Genomic DNA, 20139 nt, shown 5'->3' on the forward strand with positions numbered 1-20139 from the left:
TCCCAGCTTTTAAACTATGAGTGGTGTTTTAACTTCTGATCTTCCAGCCTTGCACTTGAACTCAGGTAGTAAAAGGGGGCACTTTACTGTCATTTTTAACCAGGTCATTTTGAACAGCTGCACGTTTGGAAGTGTGAAGAGGCCCCATGCAAGCTGTGGGACTTAGAGCAGCAAGCTGAGGTGCTGAGGTTTACAATCCTTGGTTTATTTGTGTTAATCACAGAATTATATAATTGTAGAGGTTGGAAAAGACCTTAAAGATGGTCAAGAACTGTAAACCTAACAAGGCCAAGCCCACCACTAAACCATACCCTGAAGCACTTCTTCTACGTAAGTCTCTCTGGGGATAGTGACTCCACCACTTCCTTGGGCAGCCTGTTCCAGTGCTTGAAACCGTTTCAGTAAAGTAATGTTTTCTATTACCCAGACTAAACTTCCCCTGGCACAACTTGAGGCCCTTTTCTTTTGTCTTGTTACTCAGGAGAGAAGACCAACAACTGTCTTGCTACAACCTTTCAGGGACCAGCAAAGAGCAGTGAGGTCTCCCCTCAGCCTCCTCCAGACTCAGCCCCAGGCTGCCCCTCATATCACTCATCATAGAATGGTTTGGGTTGGAAGGAACGTTAAAAGCCCATCTAGTTCCAACCCCCCTGCCATGGGCAGGGACACCTCCCACTGGACCACGCTGTCAAAGCCCATCCAGCCTGGCCCCGAACGCCTCCAGCGAGAGGACAGCCAGCACTGGGCAACGTGTGCTAGTGCCTCACCACCCTCATCGTGAAGCCGTCCTTCCTCCCGCCCACCTAAGCTCTCCCCGCCCGGTACTGCGCTGCCGCCTCTCCGTCCCGTCAGGCCTGGCCCCGCCCCGGCCGTGCGGCTGCGCGGGCGCGTGCGGACGTGGCTGTGGCGCGGCGCATGCGCGGGGCCGCCCCCGGCCACGCCCCTCGCGCAGCCCCAGCCCCGACCCGCCGAGTGGGGGGCGGCCGGCGGCCCACCATGAGCTGGTTCAATGCCTCGCAGCTCTCCAGCTTCGCCAAGCAGGCGCTGTCGCAGGCCCAGAAATCCATCGACCGGGTGCTGGACATCCAGGCCGAGGAGAGCGCCTGGCCTGACGCCGTCATCCCCGACTACGGCGACGGTAAAGGGGGGCGCGACGAGCCCCAGCCGCTCCCCTCCTCCTCCGTTCCCCCTCTCCCCCGGTCCTCTCTCTCCCCCTTTCCACCTCACCTCCGGTTCCACTCTTTCTCGTCCCCCCTCTCCCCCCCGTTCCTCTCCTCCTCCCCTTCCCCCTCGCTCCATAGGATCACTGGGTTGGAAAGGACCTCTTAGATCATCGAGTCCAATCATTCTTATCTGCCACTAAACCCCCATTCCCCCCCTCTCCTCTCCCGCAGGGCTGTGATGCTCCCGGCCCTGCCCGCTTCCATGGGTAAATTCTGTAGTTCTCTGCTGCACCTCTCTGATTCTGAAGGCGTTATTTCTTTGCTGAGGGAGTAATAGGTGATAAACCCCGTTCAGCTCATAAAAAGGGAGGAATCGTGTTCATTGAGGTATACGTGGGTTTTGTCTTTGCACCACAGAGAGTGGAGTAGGAGCGGAAGGTCTGGGCTGCGTAAACCAGGTGAAGCTTGTACTTTTTGGAAAGTTGGGGTTCAGCCTCGAGAAGGGTCTGGTGGAACCTTGAGCAACTTCCAGTACTCAAAGGGGCTACAGAAAAGCTGGGGAGGGACTTTTTACAAGGGCGTGCAGGGATAGGACAAAGGGGAATGGCTTTAAATTGGAAGGGGGAACGTTTACATTAGACATCAGGAAGAAATTTTCACGATGAAGGTGGTGAGGCACTGGCACAGGTTGCCAAGGGAAGTTGTGGCTGTCCCATCCCCGGAGGTGTTCAAGGCCAGGTTGGATGTGGCCTTGAGCAGCCTGGTCTGATAGGATCTGTCCCTGCCCGTGGCAGGGAAATTTGGAACCTGATGAGTGTTAAGGTAGGTCCCTTCCTATCCAAACCACAATAATAGGAACTGTTAACATTGTTTTAGGGTAGCTTCAGAACTAATCAATTCAGCATTTCTCCAGAGGAGAAGAAAAATAATGTCTTAGCTGAGCTGTTGACAACGTGTGTTGTCAGCTTCCTGCTGTTGCTTGGTGGATGAGGAAAAGTAGGAATGATTCTTTGTGGTGTTAAGTTCATCCCCTTCCAACATCTGCTGAAAGGAATGTGTTGTTGGGAAAACTGTCATGGCTTGGTTATGAGGAAGTGTCTCCCTGGTCAGTGTGCTAATGTAGAACCTGAAAGAATGATCAGCCCTAAGCTGCTGTTTGGAAATGGAAGAGTAAAAAGGAGCCCTCTTGTTAGAAATTCTTTTCCATAAATAATACCTAAAACATAAGAATGAATAAAGAGAAGGATAGGAAAAATCATCTACCATTGTCATTATTGCAACTAAATCTAGAAGAAACGTTTGTGTTTGTAGGAGGAGGTTATTTGCAGGGGTACTCACAGCAGACTTTGGTCTCTGAAGATGGAAAGCTGTGAGCATTGGCAGTGTTTTCTAGGTGGGTCACTCAGCAAAGCTTAAGGGCAGTTCTGGATGAATTCCTCCCCTTGTGGGAGCAAGGGCTCAGCAGTCACTTATGTAGTCCAATGTCATCTTAAATTACAGGAATTGTTTATAGAAGAGTGTGCTGTGCTTATTTTGTTGAAACTTCAGCCGTGTCAAAACTGTTCTTAATTTAATTTATATCTTAGTACTTACAGTACTTCTGTAATTTAAAAGGAAAGCAGCAAAGATCAGCCTGCGCCTGTTTTTCAGGGAAAATATATTTGTTTTTAAAAGAATTCAAAATATTAACAATTCATTCACAGGGCTTTTTCTGAAGCTATTGAATCATGGGCAAGGTAGTAATAAATCAGACATTTGCAGTATTTTGGCAGTGAAAGTAGTAATTGTCCGAGTTTGAGATCTGAGGCCAATAGCTGTCAACAGTTTCTGAAAGTAGTAGCCTGCTTTAAATATTAGAACTTGGCATTTTTTAATAGATGCTGCTGTATAAAGTGAGCTTGTTTTTAAGTAGCCTGAAATAGTTACGGTATCCAGATTACGTTTGTAGGTACAAAATAAAGTTGAATATTATTCTTGGACTTATCTTTCTTGGGATTTATCTATTTATCTTTTACTTGGGGTGCTACTGAAATTTGATACAGAAATTCTTTCTGTCCTTGCTGTTGACAAGTCCTGGAAAACCTGCGTAAACCACAATAATAGGAACTGTTAACATTGTTTTAGGGTAGCTTCAGAACTAATCAATTCAGCATTTCTCCAGAGGAGAAGAAGAAAAGTAATGTCTTAGCTGAGCTGTTGACAACGTGTGTTGTCAGCTTCCTGCTGTCGCTTGGTGGATGAGGAAAAGTAGGAAGCCTGTCACAGATTGCAGGAGTGACAACCCTTCTTATAGTGTAAACTGTACAAATATTTAAAGCTTTTTTCCTGTGTTTTCTGTAATGGTGAAGTGTTTGTGTGCTGCTGGCAGGTAACTTTTAGGACCTTGTAATTGCTTCCTCCTTTTGTAATTTTTATAATTCTCTACCATTGAACTAGAGTTTTTCAGATTGTTTTGCTTAGTTGCCTCTTGTCCCAAAGATTTGGGACAACACTCTCACTATAGGAAGCAGGAGACCATGTTCTCTTTCCCTTATTCCTTTTCCCTTACTCCCATCCCAAAGGAAATGTTTGTTTTTTGTGCCCGAGTAGGCTTCAGACTTGCCCTTATGACTTTCAGAATGCTGTGTAGGTTTGTTTTCCCTTCCCAGCCACTTCTCCATCTTCTTTCTGAAATTCTCACTCTTGGATTTAGCAATGTAATTTGTCTATGGCTTCTTTCTGCCTTTCCTTAAGTTACTGTTTAACAGAGAGGGTGCAAGTTGGATCTGTTCAGGTACTCCAGAGGAGTCTGTGTCCTCCTTCAGGCTTAGAATTACTTTGTGTTTCCCTTAGGCTTCTTTTGTTTCTTCTAAAAATCGGTTCCAAGCTTTGTAAGAAAATAGTAATGAAAATGATGCTGTTTGTGATTATGCATAATATTCACTTTAAGTTTTATGATATTGAAAACATTTTTTCCTGAACCGAAAAAACAAATACTGAAAAATAATGTTTTAAGTGTTCTTGGCCTATCTCCTTTTTTATTGTTCTAGGATCAAATTCTCTCATAAGTGGAGGATGGGATACATCTTCCTGGGGCTTAACTTCAAATACAGAACCACAGAATCAGCCAATATCGCCAACAGCAATCACTAAGCCAGTGAGGAGGACGGTAGTAGATGAATCTGAAAACTTCTTCAGTGCCTTTCTCTCTCCGACAGATGTTCAGAGTATACAGAAAAATCCAGTGGTATCCAAACCTCCAGCCAAATCACAGCGACCCAAAGAGGAGGTAAAAAGCACTTTAAAGGAGTCTCAGCACCCCAGTCAGCTGGAGGTACCAGTGACAACAGAGGCAGAAGTGAAGGATTCCTCTATATCTAGCATAGTTGACCTGAAAACCCGTGATATTCCCAAGGAGAAAGTAGAAGAGGATTCTGTGCTTAAATCTAATGCCAAGCATGAAGAAAGCACAAATGAAGTTACTGACAAAAAGGTGTCTGCTCTAAATTTGGAAGTAACTGATGACGCTCTTAATGAAAAATCCAGTGTAGGAGGGGATGGAACAGAGGTGGTGCCAGATAGCACTTCCCAGCCTCATAATGCAGGTACAAAAGATACGGGTTTGGAAACAAAGGAGCGAAAGACTGAGGACAGGCAAAGCAATACACCATCACCTCCAGTTAGCACTTTCTCCTCAGGAACATCCACAACTAGTGACATTGAAGTTCTGGACCATGAAAGCGTAATAAGTGAGAGCTCAGTAAGTTCAAGACAAGAAACTGCAGATTCAAAATCCAGTCTTCATCTAATGCAAACATCATTTCAGCTTTTATCTACATCTGCCTGTGCAGATTATAATCGTTTGGATGACTTCCAGAAAATGACTGAGAGCTGCTGCTCCTCTGATGCTTTTGAAAGAATCGATTCATTCAGTGTACAGTCTTTAGATAGTAGAAGTGTAAGTGAAATAAATTCAGATGATGAGTTATCGGGCAGGGCTTCTGCTTCAGCATCTGTTGCTGTCAGTCCGTCTGCACCAAAACCAGTAACAGCTGATGCCCTGAAAAATGAATCTGAAAACTTGAATGACACTCCTGTTTTACATGCTGAGGAAGCTGAGATGGAAGAGAGTGGGAGAAGCGCGACCCCTGTTAATTCTGAGCAGCCAGATGTTTTGGTTGCTACTGTGCAAACTGTTAAAGAACAGGCTCTGAAAGAGGAGACTGAGCCACAGCAGGATGCTGTTGAAAAGTTGTTAGAAGAGGACACTGAAAAACAGGAGCTTAGAAAGGTAACTGTAAAACATTTTCTGCAAACACACCCTTCATTTACAACTGAAACCCTTGTCATCTCCTTATATAGGTATTAGCTTCACCTTATTTGAGTGAATTAATTGATGCTGAACTACCTTGCCTTGTAGAAAACTGTCCTTGATATTCTGCAGTGGAAGAAATACTGATGAAATTTCTGATCAAATAGTTTTGGGCCTCACCTAGTTATTGTTATTGCAAATTGTGAGTAGTACTAGCAAACAGGAAGTCGTGATAGGTCAGAGGTGTTATTTTAATTCTTTAGTATATTTTTAGTTCCCTTAAATGGTGGAAGAGATTACTTGAAGTATTTTGGTTTGAATTATGGAGCCACAAGCCACTAGTATTTCAGCAATGATGAAGATAATGTTTTGCAAGCTTTTTTCCCCACGGAGTTACAAACTGTCAAAATTTGTTTATGATCCAGGAGTGTTATTCATGTTCTTTGAGCATAGTAGTAGTTGGTGTAAATAAGTCCTTTTTTCTAGACAATTAGTGTCTGTTTTTAGCAGAAATAATCTTTACTTTTAAAAACAAGGGGTTTTAATGAAGAAGATAAGCCTAGGAAAGAAATTTGGATGGCTAGTTTAAATAGGTGAAATGACTAGAAATGCGGGGAAGTAGGATACCTAAGAATGTGGAAGTGTTTGGTTTGCAGTGGTGTGTTCTGTCCAGTTCTGCCACTGTATTGTGTATCTTTTTTCCATTTCCTTTCTCACTTTCTGTCTCTCTATTTTTAATTCCTGTTCTTCTTTGACATATGTTTTGCTCCATTTCTTTGCATTTTGCCTTGCTCATAGTCTAATATGTGATGTAGATGGGCTCTGCTCATGGCCTTGCCCTGTAGGCCTGCTTACAATACCAATGCTGTAGCTGATAGTAATAAGGGAAAAGCAGTTGCTTATGGAAGTTCATTAACCCCCAATCAATGTGTTTTAAGGAAAGCATTTGTTTAAATTGTACAGAATGCCAGTGGAAATTCCTTAGGGAACTCCTTAGCCATGTGCTGTTATCCATAAGTTTTCCTAAATTAGATGGTTATACATTGTGGAAAACAGTGGACCACAACAAATTTTGTCTTCATTGGCCGTATTGAGCTATGTTTATAGAATCTGTTTCATTTGTTTATGTTTGTATATTTGCATGTATGTTTCTGTGATTTCTCTGTATTTAGCTTTCCAAAATCTGGTATTAAGAAACTATTTTGATGATGTGAGCTAAGAGCTCTTGATCCTGGTTGGAAGTTTGCTTCCCTCACCTGATGCCGTTTTGCTGCTTTTTTGCTAATGTTTCACAGAAGAGACCTTTAAATGTAAATTATCCTGTGATTCCGTAGAAAGTAGTATAAGGGGCAGTGGGAGTCTTAAAGCTTAATGTGAGCTATATTTTTATAGACTATTGGCTGTGTTTAAAAACTTCATTTATAATTAAATGTAGCTGTTGATAATTTTGTTGAGGAACTACTTAGCTGAGCCACATGTGCTTAGCTGCAGCAAACAGGTGTCTTGTGTTCAGGTATTGCTTAGCTCTAAATTAAGAGTGGCAGAAACATGGTAATCTTCACTGACTTCTATTTCAAATTTTTAGAAATTTTGACAACTTCAGCTTTAAGTAGTGTTTGGAGGGAATGGTGGGGGGAGAGGGAAAGCCTGCCCCTCTTGTGTTTTAATTGTCCCATTCATCTGATCTTTGTCTGTAAAAACATTGTCCAGATGATTGATTCATTAACTGAGAAACTGGAGAAGAGGGAAATACAGTTATTAAGTACTAGTAAAGAAAAGGCGCGCCTGGAAGAAGCTTGTGATAACCTAAAAGAGTAAGTATGAAAATATACACAGTAGTGGGTGTAACTGTAAGTTTACTGTAACACAAACAGTAGACAGTATAATAAAACAAGTTGCTTTATAGCTAGAACAAAGGTTGTGAGGGATGTGCACCGTTTGGGAAAGGTGGAAATAATGATTGCATGTGCTGTGATGGTATTTTTTTAAAGACACATTACTTCTTGGGGTCAGAATCTCTTTTGGGAAGAAGATAGTAAGGTAAGCAAGCAGTAGGAATGCTCACAGATGTGTAGAGTCAGACTTGGTTATTAATAAAGATCTTTGTTAGAAGACCAGATTTACCTATTAAGGGAAACTGACTTCTCTGATACAGATAGATAAGCCTGATTTACTAAGTAATTTGCTGACTAAAATGTAGGCAGCAACTGGTAGAAGGGTTGGTTGTAGAGAAAAACCTGAGTTCATTGTTTAATTCAGTTAAAATTAAAAGGAGAAAAAAGAAAAGTTGGATTTACTGACCAAATATGAAGTTTGAAAATGTATAGATAATATCTGAAGGCATTACTTACTGATTAAATTGATATTAACTTGAAAATACATTTAATAATTTGTCCTGTATATGATACAGACTGTGGTTAATTAGAATGAACTTGATTAAAGGGCAACACATTTAAGGTAAATCAAGCATTTCATTGTTTTCATGGGTAAATTACTGCATTAAGAAAGATCTTTGATTAGTAGTTCTAATGTGGATGCGTGTTTTTGGCTTCTGATTAACGTGTAAAATAAACCAAGCAAACAGATTTTAAAAGCATTTAAGACAACCTGTTGCAAACTGCTTGGAATGTCACATAACCACGTAATTGTTCTGAAATGTTAATTTTAAATGTAGTGAAATGTTTAGAATGAAAGAAGAGAGCAGTAGTCTTTCATCTCTTAAAGAAGAGTTTGCTCAGCGAATTGCAGATGCTGAAAAGAAGCTCCAGCTAGCCTGCAAAGAAAGAGATGCAGCTAAAAAGGTAATTTTTGTTAATGTTTATTATTTTAAAAGAAAACTAGATTTCTTGGGGTCGATTAATAAAAATTAAGCTCTGGGAAAGCAAGAGACTGACAGGTGCTATCATGGAGTTAATAACAAGCATAAGCTGATTCTAGCCTTCCGCACTGCTCGCTATCTCCTCGTGTTGACACGTATTCTTGTAGCCATGGTGTGAACAAGTTGGGGAACTCATTTAAGTTATTCTGGTTTGGGGAAAAAAAGGTTTAACGTTTGCTCTCATTTACCTTGAACCCATATGTGCATTTGCATTGGTGTGAGAGAGAAGAGTGGCCTGGGGTTGTGGGGGAGTGGTGAAAAGTGGAAATTGTCTGATATCTGGAAATGGAATAAGGATTTGGAACAAATTGTACAGAGAATTTATGGAGTCTCAATCTTTGGAGGTTTTTAGAAGTTGATGGAATAAGAGATCTGATTTGATCAGATATCTCCAGAGTTCCCTTCTAACCTAATTTGCTTTCAAAGAAAAGGTTTTTGAGAGGAAGGGGAGAAGGAAGAGGTGTACCTTACTGTGTGTTTTTCCCTAAATATATTTTAATAAATGGTCCTAAGTGTTTTTTGTTATTATTTAGGAAGTAAAGACTGTTAAAGAAGAATTGGCTACTCGACTTAATACTAATGAAACTGCTGAATTACTGAAAGAAAAAGAAGAGCAAATCAAAGGATTAATGGAGGAAGGTGAGAATTAAAATGCTTTCTAATAGTAGAAATTTGTAGAACAATTTGGAAGGTATTCCCTTCACATATGACCTTACTTTATTTGGGGAAAAATACATCATTTGAAGCATGTTAGGTGTTCCTGAACATATAAATCATTTAGTTAATAGCAATGAGCAATAGCTCATTTGCTTTACTTATGAAGCCTTTCACTGCCTGTCATATCTCACTGTGGCTTGGTGTAGCAAGGTCATCTCAGGATAAGGTAGATCTAAAACTTAAGAACTTGCATGAAAAAAAGTAAATATTTCAGTATATATTTGATTATTATTTTCACAGGACTGGAGAGCAGGGGGAGGTATGAAAAGAGACAGTTCATAGAATAACAACAGTATGCGCTAACTTTATGTTCATTTTCTTCATAGGAGAAAAGCTTTCCAAACAGCAGCTGCACAATTCCAACATAATTAAGAAATTAAGAGCCAAGGAGAAAGAGAGAGAAAATACTAACACAAAACAGAACAAAAAGATTAAGGAATTGGAGGAGGAGTTGCAGCATTTAAAACAGGTGAGGGAGGGGGGTTAAGCTTTTTTTATTAGCCGCAGAGTAGCTCTACATAGACTGATATTTTTCTTTTCTGGGAGACTTCTCTATTTTGTATTATTGGAACACTGAGATGTGAGTTCTAGGCCTGTTCTAAGCACAGTTTAAAATTGCAGTCAGGTGTCTCTCCAGATGCTTGTTTGCATTTGCACTGCTGGTTATCAGCTGGCTGACCAAATTCATGTCACTGGATTTCAGTCAGGAAACTTGTACCAACAAAATCTGAGCATTTTTTAATTAGTGGTTGAATCAAGACCTTAGAGGTGGCAGACCCAAAACTGTTGTGCAGAGCCCCCTGTCTGGGGGAGGTATAGGACCAAAAACTTTCTCTTTTGGCAGAGTGTTAGATTGGTTTAATTGGTTTGTGTAACTTCATCCTGAATTGGTTGCCACAGTTGTCATTGTTGGCTCCTCCACCCGATGTGCTGGGAATAGTTTGATGCTTCTTTTTCACACTTCAATAGGTGCTTGATGGCAAGGAGGACCTTGAGAAGCAGCATCGAGACAGCATTAAACAACTGAACAGTGTTGTAGAACGACAAGAAAAGGATCTTGCTAAACTTAAGGTGGAAGTGGAAGACCTTGGAGAACAGAACAGAAGTGTCCAGGCAGCACTTGACAGTGCATATAAGTAAGCAGATATTTGTGTGCATGTCTTCAACTGTTTGTTCAGCTTCTGTGTCTGTTTCTTCTGCAGTGCTTGTGAAACGTTAGTATATAATGAAGTTATTTGCGAAGTCATTGTTGGAATGGTATAAACTATCTAATGCCTTGCTGGTTTTTTCCTCTCCAGGGAACTTGCAGATCTTCATAAAGCTAATGCTACAAAGGACAGTGAGGCACAAGAAGCAGCCCTAAGTCGGGAAATGAAGGCAAAGGAAGAGCTTGGGTTAGCCCTGGAGAAGGCCCAGGATGAGGCAAGGCAGCAACAAGAAGCCTTGGCAATTCAGGTGGCTCTTTAATGCTGTGGATAAAACTTTTACATTGAAAAATATAATTTACCACGATGGTGTGAGGTGGAACTCATTTTTGTGTATTTAGCAAATACCCAATGGTTTTCTTCCCTGTGAACTTGTGCTTTAATGGTATTTGTGCCAAGCTTTAAAAATGTAATTTTATTAAAAGGATACTTCTAATTTTGTCTAAATGAAGTGATTTTGAAAGGCTCTATGTTAAGTTTGTAGTGCTCTTACAGTAATGCAAAGTTCAGGAAATATACTTAGACAAAATTTTAGTGATAGATTAATGAGTGTGAATATCTGTGCGTATGCAAATCTCAAGCCTTTAACTTGTAAACAGACATGTCCTGTCCAACAGTGGTTAAAAATGGCATAGTACTCTATCAATGAATAGGTAGAACTGTAACTTTTGGCAAGTTATTAGTGACAATGTCTAATTTATTTAGGTGGCAGACCTGAGGCTAGCACTGCAACGTGCAGAACAGCAGGCAGCAAGAAAAGAAGACTATTTACGCCAGGAAATAGGTGAACTACAGCAGGTACTACAGCAAACAGATGATGCTAACTTCTATCTTCAAGGAGGGCTCCTAAAAACTGAAAAGTAGATGCTAGAATGGTGTTAGTAGCGTGAAAAAGAGGCTTTATTTTCCAGGTTATCTGTAGAACAATAATAAAATATTAAAGGAAATGGGTTTTTTTTATCACATATTGAAAAAAAGTCAAACTTTTTATGATGCCTCTTAGGTTGAATGCTGTCATTTTAGTATAAGACAAAGTGTAGCCATCAAGTTTGTGATAGTCCTCTAAAATTGTTAGAAAATAAGTTTTAAATTACTCTAGCTGCCTCTCAGGGATATTTTTCATATTCTTAAGGTCCAGAAGATAGAGAAGTTGTTGCCAAAATGTCTCGGGTGATGTCCAGAGGGCTCTTGAAATGTAAATTCCTAGGCTGTTGCTTTGTTGTGAATCTAAAAACATTAGGCTTCTCTCTTGAAATTTCACACTGGCCTAAGTTCAGACTCACAGTGATTTTAGCATCTAAAGCAATTTCTCTGTGTTTAGTTGAATTACATATTAATCTTTTAGACCATCATGTGATTTTTTTTAAAGCTTAATTACATTAAATTTGTGATTTCAGAGACTTCAGGAAGCTGAGAGCCGGAACCAAGAATTAAGTCAAAGTGTTACGTCTGCTACACGGCCACTTCTCCGGCAGATAGAAAATCTGCAAGCCACACTGGGAGCGCAGACCTCTGCGTGGGAAAAATTGGAAAAGAACCTTTCTGACAGACTTGGTAAGATGTTTATTCCTCTTGCTGTGCTGTGAGCCTCTTGGTGAAGATGTGAGATAACTGAAGGTAAATCAGAAGAGCTTGGCACTTGCCCAAAGCATAGATGGTGGGTCAGGATTGAGGATCAAAAAATGCTTTCCTGTAGTGAAATGCTATATGGGATATTCAGCCAAGCTTCTTGAACAAGTAGTTCACTGATTCTTTTTAAAACACAGTGTAACATGAGATTGTAAGATAGCGTTTTTAAGGCATACGTATTCTTACAGCATCTAAGGGTAGGATGGACATGGAGACACTGAAAGTACACAAACGTTTGCAGTTGTCAGGCCTTATGCTTAGATTCCAAATTGTAAAGGTTGGAATAATTTACTTGGGAAACTGTAGGTAATGAGATGTAAAGTTGTTGATACAGTAGTAATCTATTATTTTAAGTGAAAAATGCGTCCAATGCTCAGAGGTGGACCCAGAGGAATTGCTTCCTTTCTGGAGACAATCTGTAGTTATATATTGCATCTTGAAAGAGTATGAAGTCTTGTTGATCTGCAAAAAAATCGGTTGTATATAAAAAAAATCTCGAGTTCCATTTTGATGCATAAATAAATGGCCGGTGTTATAGGTGTTTGATCAAAAAAGTTAAATTCCATGCTTTTCTTTGTTTAATATTAGGCGAGTCTCAAACTCTTCTAGCAGCAGCTGCTGAGAGAGAACGGGCTGCTACTGAAGAACTTCTTTCTAATAAAGTTCAGATGTCTTCTACTGAATCTCAGAATAGTCTTTTAAGGCAAGAAAATACACGCCTTCAGGCTCAGCTTGAAGTAGAGAGAAACAGATTGAAGAAAGTGGAAAATGAGAACAGTAGGTGAGTTGTGGTTTTGGTCAACAGTCTCTCTTTAAAAAATCGTAGTGAAATGGAGTGAGCTCTCTCTCACATAACCGTCTGCAGCAGATCTCTTTGCAAGTTGGGAGGTGATTTTGAGTGTAGATAGGACTGTGCAAAGTGATGACAGCTACTGCTAAGGTTGCCCAGCTTGTTAGGGATATTTTGTTTCATGCTAACAATTGAAGTGTGCTAGTTTCATAATGTTTTAAAGCCTTGGAGGTATCTTTGTTTTAAAGTGCATGAATGTAAAGTAAACACAGAACACTTATTTACTGACTTTCCCTATCTCTTTCCTCAATGTAGGTATGAGGTTGAACTAGAAGAGCTCAAAGATGAGTATGCAAAAACCTTGGAAGACACAAAGAAAGAAAAGGTATTTCCAACTGCAACTTTAAGTTGTCATCATTAAAGTCTGAGCTAGCAGGAATAAACAACCTGTATTTATTTACGTAGGCACTGCTGGCTACTCAGTTAGAAATGGAGAAGATGAAAGTTGAACAGGAAAGAAAGAAGGCAATTTTCATGCAAGAAGCATCAAAGGAGAAGGTACCAAAACCTAACACTTCTGTTCAATCCTATTGATACTATTATTATTTTAGTAGTTATCTGAGAAGAGAGAAACTGTGGATACTGATTGTTTTGACCTTCTGAATGCTCTAATCTTTTCTGAATGCTCTTGCATTGCTCCTGCTGAATTCCTGTTCTGTATTTCATGTGACTGTGTGTAATGTACCACATGCTTTCCAGCTTAAGTCACAGAATAGTCCTTAATAGCCAGTAATTTTGTTAATGCTAATTAGCAGTTGATGTTCAAGTAAAACTTTCTATTACTGGTTTTCCTACCATCTCCAGTTCTAAAATCTAAGTGCTTTATCCTTCAGAGGCTGGCATACTTTCAAATGCTCCCTGTAAAATGAGTTTAGTCTGTTTGGAAGTTACACCACTAAGGTGTTAGCATGTGAGAAATCTCAGAATTGAATTCAGACGCTTTTATTAAAAAAGTATTAATGTGCATTATAAAAAGAGACACATTTCTAGGTTTAGATGCATCCCTTGATGCATTTGGGCATACAAAACTGTCTCTGAACCTCCCTTGGCTACTTGAAAGAGAAATTCTTTAGGTGTAAATTGTGACTTCTGTCTTTGGTGCCTGAAAAGTCTGAGGACTTGAACATAGCCTAGAAGTGTTAGTAGCACAGTAATTCTTCATTGTTCCTTTCGTATATTTCAGGGTTAGCGGAAAGGGAAAGGTTATCTGTCACATTATGTTCTGTAGTTGTTGGTGGAAAAGGTTGTTACAGAATGTCTTTCACCATCTTGTAAATGTTTATCTGTTTGGTGATGGTGGTAATTTTTTGTTTGCTTGTTTTTTTAAGGATCGGAAGTCATTTACAGTTGAAACTGTTTCAAGTACTCCAACTATGTCACGCTCTAGTTCCATAAGTGGAGTTGACATGGCAGGTCTTCAGACCTCTTTCCTCTCACAGGTATCATATATCAGTTATATAGGCTTTTTATGAAAACTGCTCTTTTTCCCTCTTCAAGAGGTTTTATTAATGTAGAAAAAAACTCTTCCAAGAGTATATTTGGCTTAGACGGGGTAATTCCTATGCAGAAACTTCTAAAACTTGCTTACAAGGTGCCTGTTATAGTAGGGTATCTGTGAAAGACAGTGTAAAACTACAGTTTTTATTGCGGAGTAATAAATATGTGGATTGGTGCAGACCTTACATGTCTATTTCATCTAGAATAACTGAATAACCCTAGTAGGAGACAAATCAATTTGTTTATTTTTACAAGCAATCCTGGTTCAGGGCACAGCCTGGCTCTATCTCAGGATTATTGTTGACTGTTGTGGTCTGTGTGAAGTCTCCTGCTCCTGCTGCTTTCCTATGGACAGTTGTTGATGTCCAATTTAAATAGCAGATGTATATAGGTGACACAAGAACTTGCCAGTAAGGAGCTACCTCAGATTGTACCTGTTCACCTCAAGCTTTTGTTTTAGAAACAAACTTTGAGTGTTGAAATGTTTGCCTAGTAACAGTATAATTTTAAATCTTCAATGACATAATACTTCAGGAGAGGGAATATTCCAAAGTGTGCATGTTTTTGTCTGATTTTAAGCTTCTCTAACCTCTGGTTTGTAGGATGATCCTCATGATCACTCATTTGGTCCAACAGCTACTGGTGGGAGCAATCTTTATGATGCTATAAGGATGGGAGCAGGTTCAAGTATAATTGAAAACCTTCAATCACAGCTCAAACTAAGAGAAGGAGAGATTTCGCATCTACAGGTACTGTAGTTACTTTTACCATACACAGCATTCGTAAGTGTAAATACCAGTGCAATCAATATTAAATTGTTGCATTTAGATTAAAAAAGTTTGGTCCCTCTCCTCACAGCAGAGTACATTCACTCTTCCCCTTTCTTGACAATTCTGTTAACCAGAAAAACCACTAGAGGCATGTGTAGGGACAAGTAAGAGAGGGATTTGTTCCTTCCTTCCTTTTTTTTTTAATTTTTTTTTCATTGTTTTGACAAGGACCATCCAGAAAACTTGTGTATTTAAAAAAGAAAAAAAAATAAACCAAGTCAGATTTGGGAAGAGAGCGTTTCCAAGGTGCGCTGTTCCCTAGTCTGGCTTAAGAAAAAGCCTTAAATACTGTACCAAAATATTTTTAAGGTGTTTTATATATATGGTAAATTCTTTCCTCCTCCTAATTGTTAAAAGTGTTTATCTTAGCTGGAAATTGGAAACCTTGAGAAAACCCGATCAATAATGGCAGAAGAACTGGTTAAACTAACAAATCAAAATGATGAACTTGAAGAAAAAGTGAAGGAAATACCAAAATTACGTGCACAGTTAAAGGTAAGTGTATTTCTGTTATAAATCTGATGTAAAATTTATGTATTTGGGGTTTTTTAGGAATACCCCTGTCAGTTTAGATTATATTCAAATCTGTTCCTAATCATGACTGAAGAGTCTGGTTTCTTATGTAGGAGAATCTGAAAATGCCTACTCTATGACTAGGTAGTCACTTCAAAATGCAACTGTTAGAAATGTACATGCTAAATCAGGGAGAGAATTAGTTTTTGTTTGTCTCACTTAAGACACTTGTCTTTTTAGTAAAGCAGTGTTTTGATAAATAGTATGGATTCATGAGGGTTTGATGCATGGGCTGAATGAGTGTGCAGTAGTGATACAGATAATAGAAATATTTTAATCCTCTGTTTAAGAACTTGAAGTATTGGAAATAGTTTGGAAATAATTTTGTAAATGATCATTCTTTCATAAACACAAAATGTTAAATATCCTAATGAAACACTCCACAAACTGTAGTTATTCCTGTAGTAAAACTTAGGGCAGTTTGCTGTTTTTTAATGTTTGTGGCAATTGAACTTCAACAAGTTCAGAAGTAGTTCAACTCTGAAGCCAGCACTAATTCCTTGCAGTCAAGGATCTTTGTCTTTGAAATACCTTCCTTGACTGTAAAGCAGTTATACTTGATAAAACAATGCTATGCTTTTTCCCCCTAGCAGTGTAAAACACAATCCTAGCAGCAACAGTTTTAAGTTGAAACACAGTTGAATAATGCATGTTCTTGCAGGATTTGGATCAAAGATATAATACAATTCTTCAGATGTATGGAGAGAAAGCAGAGGAAGCTGAAGAACTCCGGCTGGATCTTGAAGATGTGAAAAACATGTACAAGACTCAGATAGATGAACTTTTAAAACAAAGACAAAATTAATTCCTGCTGGGAACTCTTTAACATTATATGATAACAGATTGTAAAGATAATTGTTTATGTAAATGCTGAATTTAAATGTCTTGTAAAAAGAATAACTGTATTATAGAAGATGCGACTATAATAGAGTTCCTGTGTTGACAAAAATCAGTGCTTTAAGTGTCTTGTACTGTCTGCAGTTAAATTATTTGTGTGATATTTAAATTTTTTTTGTCATCCCTTTATTTAATTTTTCGCTAAACGGTGGACCATTTTGCCTGTAAACAGTAGCAAAAATGATGATGTTACCTAATGAGACAGCACTGGAAGGCATGAGTTTTACTAAAGTAGCCCTTGATTCATAAACTCCGTATACCCATGGAAATAACCTGAAAAGTCTTTTTTAAGTGTTCTTAATACGAGTTTTTCTAAAATCTCATCATTTTTAATAACAAAATAGCAGTGGCTTGCAGAACTGGTGGAAGTTTTTATGACAGGAAAATTTCATATTTGTACTCATAACATCTGAATAACATTAGGATGATAATTCTCTATTCCTAGGTAAATCAGATTAATCTGCTTTACAGTGTGTCCTCTAGAGCAGAGAGTGAGGCTCATATCATAGAATCACTAGGTTGGAAAAGGTCTTTTGAGATCATCAAGTGCAACAATACCTGTCCACTACTGAATCATATTCCTAAGCAATTTGTCTACCCGTCTTTTAAATCCCTCCAGGGGTCATGACTCGATCACCTTCCTGGGCAGATGGTCCAGTGTCTGAGAACCCTTTCGGTGAAGAAGTTTTTCCTAATGCCCAACCTGACCTCCCTTGGCGCAGCCTGAGGCCATTCCCTCTCATCCTATCGCCTGTCACCTGGGTGAAGAGACCAACACCCACCTCACTACCACCTCCTTTCAGGGAGCTGTAGACAGTGATAAGGTTTCCCCTCAGCCTCCTCCAGGCTGAACAGCCCTGAGATCAGACTTTAAATTAGAGCTTCATCTTTTATATTGCTTGTGTTATCTCATGAGCAGAGAGAGCAGCTCTGCTTGTAATTCTAAAAGTGTTTAACCTTTAACACCAGAACACTGAACTATTCAATATCTCTTCTAGGGCTGGATGCTGACTTTTAGCAGTACCTAAAACAGTTCAGAAGAATGAAGAAAAAGAATTTTTTTTTTTTTTTTTTTTAGATTAATTGCTGCTGCCTCTGTTGCTCCTTATATACAAATAGCAAAATTGTACTGTGACTTAAAATAGTTTTCAACAAGTCTCTAGTGGCTGCAAAGTATTTCTCATGGCATTCCTTAAGAAAGGTATTGCTCAAATAGCGTCAGTGTGGCTTGACATTTTGCTGTATTTTTGGTAATGTCAGAGGAAATATTTGAATTGGACCCGTGGGAATGCTGAGAATGGGGGAAGCAGCTTGCGTCTTCCTCTCTGCATTCCAGACGGCAAATATTTTGCTGTATCTCAGAACTGTAGCTTTGATAGGCACTCTGTGAAATACTTGGCAATTTAAATTCTTTGCTTTATTGTACCATTGCCTCTGTTGGGAGAAGTTTGTTTGTTTTTTCACATCAGTGCAAGTTGTCATTTGTGTTAGAGAACTCTGTTACCGCTTGTGCATTCAGTGGACTGAAAGAGATGAAGGATGTGAATGATGAGAAATTGCTTCTGGAGAAAAGCCTCTCTGTAATATGACTTTTCTGCGTGTGTTAGGGATTTATTCCTAATTGGGACAACAGTTAGCCACTTGAGTTACACAGGAAAGGGCCTATTCGGGAAAAGCCTAGTTCAGGTTAAGATGCAGACAGTTATTTTGAGGACTGCCAAAGAGCAAGAACACTAAAATTTGTCTTAAATCCTCATCTGTCATATAAACCTTAACTGCTTTAATAAAATGAAAGATTTTTTATCCTTCCCCCCCCCTTTTTCTTTTTTTGTGTGGAGGTGGGAAGGAACTACCCTCGTAGTTTCAGTTTTGGAAACCAAGGGAATTTAGCACTTTGCTCTTCATATTGAAGCATGGTTTGTTGCTTTAACTTTTAAAAATAAAAATACAACAGCCCCACACCCAAACAAACCATATAAAAGCACTTGTGCTATGTGTTAGAGTTATGATATGCAAGTATTACAACTTCAGCCTTTTCTTTTTTTTCAAGAAAACAGCTTTTCATGATGGTCAAAAAAGAAATTCTGTTCAGCTTTTTTTCTGTTGCAGCAAATCAATAAATTACTGATTCTCACTGTTGTTTTCACAATCTTGGTAGACAAATACAACATTAAAAAGAAAAAAAATTCCTTTGAACTTTTATGTGGACCTGTTGCTGGTGGTGTGTTTGAAGGTGACACATCCTGAGTGATGTTTGAGCATATCTTCCTTAAGGGCTGACACAGGTCCTGTTTTGAGCGTGTCTTGGACTGCACTGGGTTTTCAGGAGGAGCTTAGGTAAACAGGGAGTTTTAACGTGCAGTCAAGGTTAACTGTTTCAGATAGAAAAGCATTTGCCGGAATATTAGGTCTTTTAATTTCACAGAAGTAGATGTGAATACTTGTGTTGACTATTTTTGGATTCTGTGTTCCCATTTAGTGCAACCTTTACTGTTACATGGTAATTAGATGGCCTGCTGTGTCTTAATCATCAAAGCCTTAGAACACAATGTGGCAGTTGGGAGGTAACAGATGTTAATGTATTCTGTTTTGATCATCTTTGATACAGATCATGTATGCTTGCAAGATTAATGTCTGCTAGGACAGCACCTTAAGTTTGTTGCTATGACTGAGATGATTGCCTAGAAAAGTAACACACAAAATGACAGGACTTAGGGCATTGATGTCTACTTGTGTTAAATTTAATTACTTCAGAATATTCTTTCTGAAAGCAACTAATTTTAACTTAATTTTCACTGCATATGGAGCTATGAAAAAATGCTATTTAGAGACTTACTCAAAGCATTCTGTTGTGAGGGCTTATTTCCAAGTGAGTGGCAGGTCAGGGAGAGGCCTCCGTTAATGCGAGGGTTTGCAGAGGTGCAGGCTACACTGGAGCTTGCTTCTTTGGGTGTTGCGCTGCATCCTTTATCAATAAACAGAGGAGATGATCGGAACCCTCAGCATCCCTACACAACAGTAAGCATTAGTTTCATTGATTTTTTTTTTTTTTTTAGTCCTGCTACGGTTTGTTGCAATTCATGTAGATATGTTTGACTAAGGGCTATCATGATTCTGAATGGGGAACAAAGTGGGTTATCGGTTAAATGGAAACCCTTGGTGTAAAATGTGTATAAACTGTAAAAAGCAAGGGTCAGGGTGAAATAAAATTTTGTGCTGTTTCTGTAATCACCTGTTTGGAGTTTTTTGCCTGTCTTAAAGGCAAAGTCAAGCAGAGAGCTGGAGCCAGCTCCAAACTAGCAAGAGTTTTGACTGTTGTTAATAACATTAAAATTAGACCCTGGATTTCTGGGAGAGTTTATACAGATGCCTGTAAGTGGGAAATATATCTGTCCCCAGCTTTTGTCTCGTTGCACATGATTGATGGATATCACACCCTCATGTTGCCCAGGCCTGATAAAGGATGCTCGTTTTCTAAAACTCCAAAACTAGTCTTAAGAGAGTTTTATCTGTTGGCAGTTTCCGTACCACTCCTAGCAGGGATCCGGTAATTCTGACAGTGCAGGAGCAGAGCCCCTGCCTGCCCAGCATCTCCAGCAAAGGGGGAGA

General features: G+C 39.3%; 1 protein-coding gene across 1 annotated transcript; it reads left to right on the forward strand.

Annotated features, from left to right (window-relative positions):
• The first annotated feature begins 926 nt into the window (after positions 1-926).
• TMF1 (TATA element modulatory factor 1) lies at positions 927-19754 on the forward strand. Its single transcript, XM_054076839.1, has 17 exons — positions 927-1138; positions 4193-5433; positions 7165-7268; positions 8129-8255; positions 8866-8971; positions 9376-9518; positions 10019-10185; positions 10348-10504; positions 10960-11052; positions 11652-11808; positions 12472-12664; positions 12989-13058; positions 13139-13231; positions 14062-14172; positions 14833-14979; positions 15430-15555; positions 16295-19754. Exons 1-17 carry the CDS (start codon positions 997-999, stop codon positions 16436-16438), a joined length of 3321 nt encoding a protein of 1106 aa, XP_053932814.1. The 5' UTR covers positions 927-996; the 3' UTR covers positions 16439-19754.
• The last annotated feature ends 385 nt before the right edge of the window (positions 19755-20139 follow it).

The sequence above is a fragment of the Cuculus canorus genome, chromosome 11 (genome assembly GCF_017976375.1).
Source record: "Cuculus canorus isolate bCucCan1 chromosome 11, bCucCan1.pri, whole genome shotgun sequence".
In the NCBI taxonomy this organism is placed as follows: domain Eukaryota; kingdom Metazoa; phylum Chordata; class Aves; order Cuculiformes; family Cuculidae; genus Cuculus; species Cuculus canorus.

Coding starts and splice junctions, on each gene's coding strand:
- TMF1 (XM_054076839.1), top strand. CDS start 997: ATGAGCTGGTTCAATGCCTCGCAGCTCTCCAGCTTCGCCAAGCAGGCG. Junction 5,434..7,164: donor AAAAACAGGAGCTTAGAAAG/GTAACTGTAAAA, acceptor AACATTGTCCAG/ATGATTGATTCATTAACTGA. Junction 11,809..12,471: donor GAACCTTTCTGACAGACTTG/GTAAGATGTTTA, acceptor GTTTAATATTAG/GCGAGTCTCAAACTCTTCTA.